The sequence below is a fragment of the Arachis ipaensis genome, chromosome B06 (assembly GCF_000816755.2).
Source record: "Arachis ipaensis cultivar K30076 chromosome B06, Araip1.1, whole genome shotgun sequence".
Classification (NCBI taxonomy): domain Eukaryota; kingdom Viridiplantae; phylum Streptophyta; class Magnoliopsida; order Fabales; family Fabaceae; genus Arachis; species Arachis ipaensis.
In genome coordinates, this window is record NC_029790.2 from 135385713 (window position 1) to 135394344 (window position 8632).

Below are 8632 nucleotides of genomic sequence, written 5' to 3' on the forward strand. Positions count from 1 at the left end.
ATAAAGGACATAAAAGATAAAACAAGATAAAGTTTTATCTTTTTAAGTGGGTTTAGATCATCTACTATATATAATAATATAACGATATAGCAGAATTTTGTGTATACTTATATTTTCTATTTCTAAAATGTTATTTGTGTATGTATTTACTAAAGAAACACTTTTTTACAATTTTTAAAATTTGAATCCAAATCTATCTTAACTTATTATAAATTTATTAATTACCCTACATATTTAATAAATAAAAAAAGTGAATTAATAAACTAATTAATAATAATGGCGCCGTCCATGGTCAGTTAATAGTTGGTGTGTTTGTGTGAGTGCCACTCCTTTTGCCGCATCAAAGTGGTTGTGTTTGTGGTTGGTGATGATGAGCTGCCACATATGATTTTTTATAATTAGCCGAAAATAAATGAAAAAGTAGACCGAAAATAAGAAGATAATACCTTTTTAAAAAAAATTGTTTCAAAATAAATGTAAAATATATTTAATGGAGGAATAAATAGAGTATGGTAATGCACTATATTGTATAAGTGGATGAAATTATTTCTAAAACACATCGGTTATACATTTAAATTTTATTGTCATTTAAATTCAATCAAATAGGTCTAACACCAACAAAAATTATTCTCGTTAAAAGAACGTGTACATGCGCTCAAAATCTCCTAAACAAATTCTTTTTGTTTTTTTTTTAAATTTGCAGCACGCAGGTTCTTTTTCTTCCCTCTTTCTCCTTCTTTTTCTTCATAAACAATTGGATTTAGCGATTGCATTCTATTCCATTCAATTCAAAATTGAATAACCCAAACCTCGTCCACTTGATTCAATTCAGAAGAAAAATCCAAATTGTTCTCATTCAACTGATTTGAACTTAAATTATTAGTTGTTTTGATACGTTATTAAAATCTGAAAATGAAAAACATAAATACAATGCAGATCAAAATCTGAAAACGAAATTTTACGTTAAAAAAAAAACGAAAAAGAAAATCAAAGCAGAGAAGAACGACGAGAAACTTGACGTTAAAGAAAAATTCTACATTGATAAAGAAAAACGAAGAGAAGCTTTACGTTGAGAAAGAGAAGTTCTACATTAAGAAAGAAACTTTACGTTCAAAAGTGGCAGGCGCGTGAAGCAAAAAAAATTTAATTGACTTAATTAGAAAAATTACATAAATACGAAGCATTATTGTTCCTAAAATACAACATTGAACATTATTTAATCATCATAATTAAATTAATAGTGTTATGGAAAAAATTATTAACAAGATTTTCATATATCTACCCAAAAAGAGAATTATCTTTAACATTAAAAATGCAAAACTATTGTGTCTCTTTATCATGAAATAAGCGGTTATTCTTTTTTTTTTTTTCTGGTTATGATTAATCAGTTATTCTTCGTCGGGAGTTAGTGATCTTAGCCAAGTTTTGAATCAAGATGGAACACTTTAAAAGCCATTAAGATTTGTTATTAAACTAAAGTCTGACTTGCAATAAACAATTATTCTAATTTTTTTTGTCAAATGGATTGGAGAGTCTTTGATCATAAATATTAAAACTTTAAATTTTGACTGTTTATGAATTGTTTAGTAATTTTTTCCAGCCCACAAATTGCAAAAGATAGTAAAAATAAGGTTAAAGTATTATTTTGATTTCTAACGTTTTAAACGTTTTATTTCAACCTTAAAAAATTTTAAATTAATTTTATATCAGTCTTAAAATTTTTTAAATAAATTCAATAAAGTTTTACTATTAAATTTGTCATGATCAATTAGCATATTTAAGAGTTAATAACGTTTAATTTCGGGCAAAATACTATAATAAGCCAACATGAATCCAAATTTACCTATATGAGCCAAAATGAAAATCGATACAGCAATGAGCCAGATCATATTTTTATGTAATTCGAACCAGGCTAGTTCGAACTTCATCTTCAAATAAATCGAACCAGAGCAGTTCGAACTTTAAAGAAAAAATTGAAAGTAAATCGAACCAGACTGGTTCGAACTAGGTATGCAAGTAATTCGAACCACTCTAGTTCGAATTATGGGTAAATGAGGTCTTCATGTAATTCGAACCACCCTGGTTCGAATTACTAGTGATTGGGCTATATAAGGAGTTCGAATCAGCCTCATTCGAACCATTCTCATCTTCCCCTGCCCCACCAAATCTCAGAGAAAACGACCCAGATTCTCTCCGGTTGGTTCTAATAATGCGGTTCATTTCTTCCGCAGCCTCAGCGATGCATCAGGAGCATGCGGCGGCAGCAGGGCATGGTCCTGGATGACAGATACGTTCCGTAACTGCAGATGGCTGGTCTTTACCATCTTGCAAGGCTGAATGATAGATAGTTCCGGTTGGACGAGGCCCTTGTCAGTGCGTTTGTTGAGCGATGGCGTCCGGAGACGCACACGTTTCATATGCCGTTCGGAGAGTACACTATCACACTGCAGGACGTGGCATACCAGCTGGGTTTGCCAGTGGACGGGCGTTACGTTAGCGGCTGCCTATCAGAGTTCCATGTATACATCGATGGTGGCTGTCCAGCCTGGGTTTGGTTCGAGGAGTTGCTTGGAGTGGTACCTCCTCCTAGCCAGGTTCAGAAGTACGCGGTCAACTGCAGCTGGTTTCAGGAGACGTTTGGTGAGTGCCCGGAGGGAGCTGATGAGGATACTGTGTGTCGTTATGCCCGTGCGTACATCATGATGTTGTTGGGCACGCAGCTTTTTGCGGACAAGTCGGGCAACCGCGTTCACATCAGATGGCTTCCGTTTGTAGCTAGGTTGGAGGAGATGGGGACCTACAGCTGGGGTTCTGCAGCACTGGCATGGTTGTACCGGTGCATGTGCCGTGTGCCGAACAGAAATGTTATCAAGCTAGCGGGCCCACTTTAGCTACTTCAGTCATGGATTTTCTGGCGATTTCCTCGGTTTAGGCCTGCAGGATTTGAGACGTTCAGCTGGCCATTGGCCTCGAGGTACTTTACTAATCTTTGTCTATTTCAATTTACTACACATAACCACGTGTTCATTCATAATGTATTGGATACCCTAAGCACACATATAAGTAGCGGTAACACATGTGCATGTTGCAGGTGGTCAGGTTACATCCCTTCCAGTAGCGAGAAGGGTCCTAGAGTTCAGACGTGGAGGCTCTGGATAGACCGGTTACAGGATAGAGAGGTCAGTATGTTACTTAATAAGTTTTTTTATTTAACCACGATTTACGAGTTGGGATCACGAGTTGCCCTGACATTGTATCGTTCTGGGTGCAGTTTATCTGGATGCCGTACAGTAGCCCTGACGTACTTCAGGTCGTGCATCCCGAGGTTTTGGAGCCTCGGCATATGGTGCTGTGGCGGTCTGTTACATCGCTTATCTACTTTGCCGTCATAGAGTGGCATCAGGTAGACAGGGTTCTTCCGCAGTTTGGAGGGGTGCAGCCCCGTCCACAGGCCGCCCTGAACATCGACTTTCTGATGTCGAAGGACGGCAGAGGCGGCGATCGATGGTTCCCGTCCCATTTGCAGAAGTGGCATCAGTATTGGGAGGACCGTACGCAGAGCGTGCTGAGATTCGATGTTGTTGCTGACCCTGGTCCGTCGCATCAGTTCTTGGATTGGTGGAGTCAGCACGGGAAGAGGTTTTTGTCTCCGGATCCGCAGTTGGGCGATCCGAGAGCCGTTGCTATTCCTGTTGAAGCCTCACAGCGGGGAGCTGGGCAAGTACCTGAGATGGATCGGCCTGACGACGTGCCGGACAGGAGGCGGGTTGATAGGAGAGCTCGCGTGGGCACACGTCGTAGCCAGCGTGACTGGGGGTGGCTTGAGCGTGCTATGGAGGCTGGCGACGAGGCCGGCCCCGCTAGGGGTCGACGACGACATCATCTTGGCAGAGGTAGAGGGCGTGCTGCGGTTCATGCCGCTGCACCTGACCCTGAGGACGATGACGATGATCAGCATGGGCCTGAGGGCGGGGATGGTGCAGGGGCGGCTTCAGTTGCTGGTGGTAGTACCCAGGATGGGGTTCACGGAGGTGAGTGGTATGGCTCCGGGATGGGTGACGGGGCTGAGCCTAGTGACGCTGGACTTGGGTCCGGTCCTTTTGGACATTACTTTGTTGGAGTACCCACCGACGACCAGCCTCAGCAGGACGGTACTCCATGGGTTATTCCCGGATCACAGTGGCAGGACTTCCTTGGGACAGATACGCTTGATGCGGACTTCGGCAGTCCACGGTTTCTAGCGGAGATTTCGGCTATCATGCAGGAGGACGAGCCGGGCAGGAGGCGTCCTCAGACCCCTGGCACGCAGGCACCCTTAGATGTTGATCTGAACGAGCCTGCTACGACACCTGTTGGTGACCATTTTGCTTTGGGAGGTACCCCACATTCCGCTTACACCGCTGCATCACAGTCTGTCGCCGGGCCGTCTGCCGCACCACTCCATTTTACGCCACCCGCACAGCCTGCCCCGCATGAGGACGCAGATGAGATAGAGGATGAGGAGCCGTTTATCCGCAGAGGTCAGAGGCCACGGGTTCCCCGTCGTTTTGGGACAGGCTCCCACTTATTTAGATGATTTACATTTCATGTATTTTGGACGTTAGGGTTCACTCATGTACCAGACCGATGTGGACTACTGTTGTTACTTTAGAGCTATTTTTCCTTGTTGTGTCCTCATCTTATTGTACTTAAAAATCTGGTATTTACCTAGTGGATTAGTGAGTATGTATTATCATTGAATCATATAACACTTTAGTTATCAACTTTTGAAGTCATGGGATTTCTAATTATATTCAAATTCAAATGCAACTTTTTCATTACTAGAACGTAAAAAGATAAACAGATTACATAAGTCATCTTACATAACAAGTAACAGGAAAAATAAAATCAATAAACACTAACAATAACAAGATCGCTACTACTGGCCCCCCGTGTGAGACGGTCCTCCAAGCTGTGGGCAACTCCTGCGGGTGTGTCCGGGTTGGCGACAAAGGCTACACCTCTTTGGCCGATTCGGATCTGCCTCGTCCATATTCGTCCGTATCCTGGTGGATCTCGGACGACCCTCTCTCGCACGCCTTTTGGCAGGATCCGGGATCACGGTTGGCCCGTCGTAAGGTGGCCAGAATCCCTCCGGTATCGGCGGTGTGAATCCCATCTGGTACACACGGAACACTGAACTAATCTGATACATGCTGTGAACATAAGAGGACCAGGTAACCCGTGAGTAGGCGCAGCATGCAAGTGCGTGCTGGCACGGGAAATGAAGTGCCTGGAAGTACCCGCAGTCACAGGTCCGGGACGCAAGCGATACTCTGTAGGTACCCAATGAGAAAGAGCCCGTCGGAGTGGTCTCGGCTACGGTGAACTCGGAGTTATCCCGGTCATACAAAGTCACCGTGAAGCACCACGAATTCTTCAAGTTGGCCTCTATACACTTTACCAAGTACTGACTGAATTGTTGTCCGGTTCCCATCTGGGCCTCAGCCTCTCTACCCTTGCGAACAAAGAGTTCCGCAAGCCTTCCATATGTTGCCTTCACCAAAGAGCATACAGGGAGGTTTCTGACACCCTTTAGGATTGAGTTCACACACTCCGAGATATTCGTCGTCATGTGACCGAATCTCCGTCCGTCGTCACGATGCTGAGTCCATAAGGAATAATTAATCCGGTTCGCCCACTCACACATCGCCGGGTCTTCAGACCGAAGAATATCAAACCAGTAATCAAACTCAACCTCGGTCTTCGCATATGCGGCATTCACTAGAAGCCTACGTGCATCCTTGCCCTTGAAGGTAAGGGCAAAATTAGCCGCTACGTGTCGAATGCAGAATGCACAGTATGAAGATGGAGGTAACCAACCTCCGTCCGGAGCCTCAAGCGCAGCCTTTATGCCGTTATGTCTGTCCGATATAACCAGAAGACCGGGCTGCGGTGTCACGTGCTGTCTAAGGTGGGAGAGAAAGAATGACCAAGACTCTGCATTCTCACCTTCTACTAGTGCGAATGCAACGGGTAGAATGTTGGAGTTCCCGTCCTGTGCAATCGCGATGAGCAAAGTACCCCCGTACTTCCCATAAAGATGGGTCCCATCAATGCTAACTAAGGGCTTGCAATGGCGAAATGCCTGGATGAACGGTGGAAACGTCCAGAAAAGTCTGTGGAAAAAAGCTTGAGACTCGTCTACTTGTCCACTAACTCGAACAGGACTCGTCCGTAGGATTGCAACAGTACCCGGCATCGTCAACTGGACTCCCAAAACCCACCTGGGGAGCTCATTGTATGACTCATCCCAGTCACCGTATACGAGGGCAATTGCCTTCTGCTTCGCCATCCAGACCCTCCTGTAAGTCGGCCTAAACCCGAAGTGTGCTGCCGTGGCATTTAGGAGCACCTTGATGCTGACGGATGCATCAGCCCTAACCATTGGCATAACGAACGCGGAAATCACATGATAATCCAAGCTCCTGTGGTCACTCGAGATGGAGGTCGCAAGACAAGTGTGAGGTCCATTGTACCGCTTGACCTCCCAAATGCCCTTGCGCTTCCGCAGACTTAGTCGAATCAACCATGTGCACCCATTCCCAAACTCAGAACACTTGCCCACATAACGGCGATGATCAGACTCCACAACCTTGTACTGTACCCCTCGCCGGATGCTGTAAGTCTTCACACTTAATAGGGCCTCGTCTTTATCCTGAAATTGCTGACCAACCTGGAACTCTGTCAAACCAGCAGTCCCTTCAGCATCTCTAGCTCCGAATCCAACAGAGTGCTCTGAAACACCCTCTTGCCTCATGGCATCTAGGTCCAAAGAGGAAAAATGTGGTGGATACTGCTGTGTGCCAGAACTAGAACCACCGACTACCAATGCAGGCTCAGTAGCTCCAACCTCGTCGCCGCTGTCATCCTCAATCATATCCGGCTCGACGTCGTCCTCCTCTACATCACCCAACACTCCGTCACCGATGCCAACCGGTGGAACTCCCTGTAAAGCGTTCGGCAGAATATCAACTGATCCTACCACGTCGCCTACTCCATCATTCAGATCAACAGCAAAAGACGGGGAGGCGACTGGTTCGACCGCTGGCTCGTACACAGGGACGGACGAAGAAGCAACGGCAGGCCTTGAACTCGAACCGGCTGCCGCTGCTTCAGTGGTGGCATTCCGGTTCGAACCCCCTGAGCTAGATACCACATCAACCAACTTTGCCAACAACTCTGGTGTCCTAACCTCGGGAAACTGCCTCCGACATAGAAACATGACTTGCAGGTCCTCATCACTACCAATCGTGAAGCAATCATACTTCACCGTATCCTGCAAGACAGTGATTGGAATGCGATAGAAAAACTTCTTCACTCGCTTCGCACCTTCCAGACCAAGTTTCATCAGCACAGATCTAACAAGATCATCATAGCTCGTCGTTGGTTTCACGACAATACAGAGAGGATCCTTATCTGTGAACTTCACACCGGAGCGAGTTTTTCTCTTAATGGATCCTCTATGGTGAACCAAAACCCCGAAACTCTCCTCACTAGCCATATTACACCCTCTATGAGGGCAACTCACGTTTAGAACCATATATATACTGCACTGTCTACCACTAATTCGAACCGGACTGGTTCGAATTCATTTTGTGTAATTCGAACCAGCCTGGTTCGAATTACTTGATGCAGCTTCTCCCCATATAATTCGAACCAGCTTGGTTCGAACTATGTGCTACGTTTTCCTCCCAAGTAATTCGAACCACCCTGGTTCGATTTACTTGAATGAATTTCTCTCTTAATAATTCGAACCACCCTGGTTCGAATTACTCATGAATAGAGTTCGAACCACACTGGTTCGAATTATATAAATACAGGGTTTGGCTCATTGCAGAAACGAATTTCACTTTGGCTCATTTAGGTAATTTGCAACTTCCCTTGGTTTATTCTAGTTTTTTGCCCTTTAATTTCAGTTCAGTATATAAATAAAATTGACTATCAATGATTATTAAGATAAAAGTTTTTTTTTATTCTTGAGTACTGATGATTGATTGATAGGATTTCGAATTTTTTTAAAAGAAGAAAATTGAGAAGATGAAATGTTACAAGAAAGTTTTTGTTATGTTTTTTTTAATAAAAGAAAGAAGATATGACTTAATAATAACGTTGTTAACATATACGTTATTTACTCTGTTAATAATTCATATAAATTTAACAGTAGAATAATATTGAATTCATTTAAAATTTTTTAAAATATAAATAAAATATTTAAAACGTTAAAAAATAAATTAAAATTATATACAAATTTTTAAAAATAATAACGCAATAACCGAACCTTTTCTTTCTTTTAATCTTTTCTGTATTAACAATGACCCAATGGCTTTGTAAACCCAAATCAAAGTGATCCAATTCCAAATTACTAATTGAAACAAAAACAAAAGTGACAAAATCATAAAAAAGGACACCAAAACAAAAATAAAATAAAACCATTTTGACTCAAACTCTCACTCCGCAATAGCTCCAGAAAGTTAGTAAAAAAACACACTTAAGTATCAATCAATTAGTCAAATAATTAACTCACCATTTACTTAATCAAGTGTGGGTGGGAGTTCAAATCCCAACATCAGTCATATATCCGTTATAATAA

At 43.1% G+C, this 8632-nt stretch overlaps 1 protein-coding gene across 1 annotated transcript; it reads right to left on the bottom strand.

Annotated features, from left to right (window-relative positions):
• On the bottom strand, positions 4919–7552 carry LOC107648574. Its single transcript, XM_021105727.1, has 2 exons — positions 5479–7552; positions 4919–5358 (listed from the first exon to the last, which is right to left on the bottom strand). The coding sequence occupies exons 1-2, from the start codon at positions 7541–7543 to the stop codon at positions 4919–4921; spliced, it is 2505 nt and encodes an 834-aa protein (XP_020961386.1). The 5' UTR covers positions 7544–7552.

Excerpts from the sequence above, each read along its gene's own strand:
- LOC107648574 (XM_021105727.1), bottom strand. The coding sequence starts at position 7,543 with ATGGCTAGTGAGGAGAGTTTCGGGGTTTTGGTTCACCATAGAGGATCC. Across the intron at positions 5,359-5,478 it reads GGGTAGAGAGGCTGAGGCCC|CCGAGACCACTCCGACGGGC; the intron begins AGATGGGAACCG and ends AGTTCACCGTAG.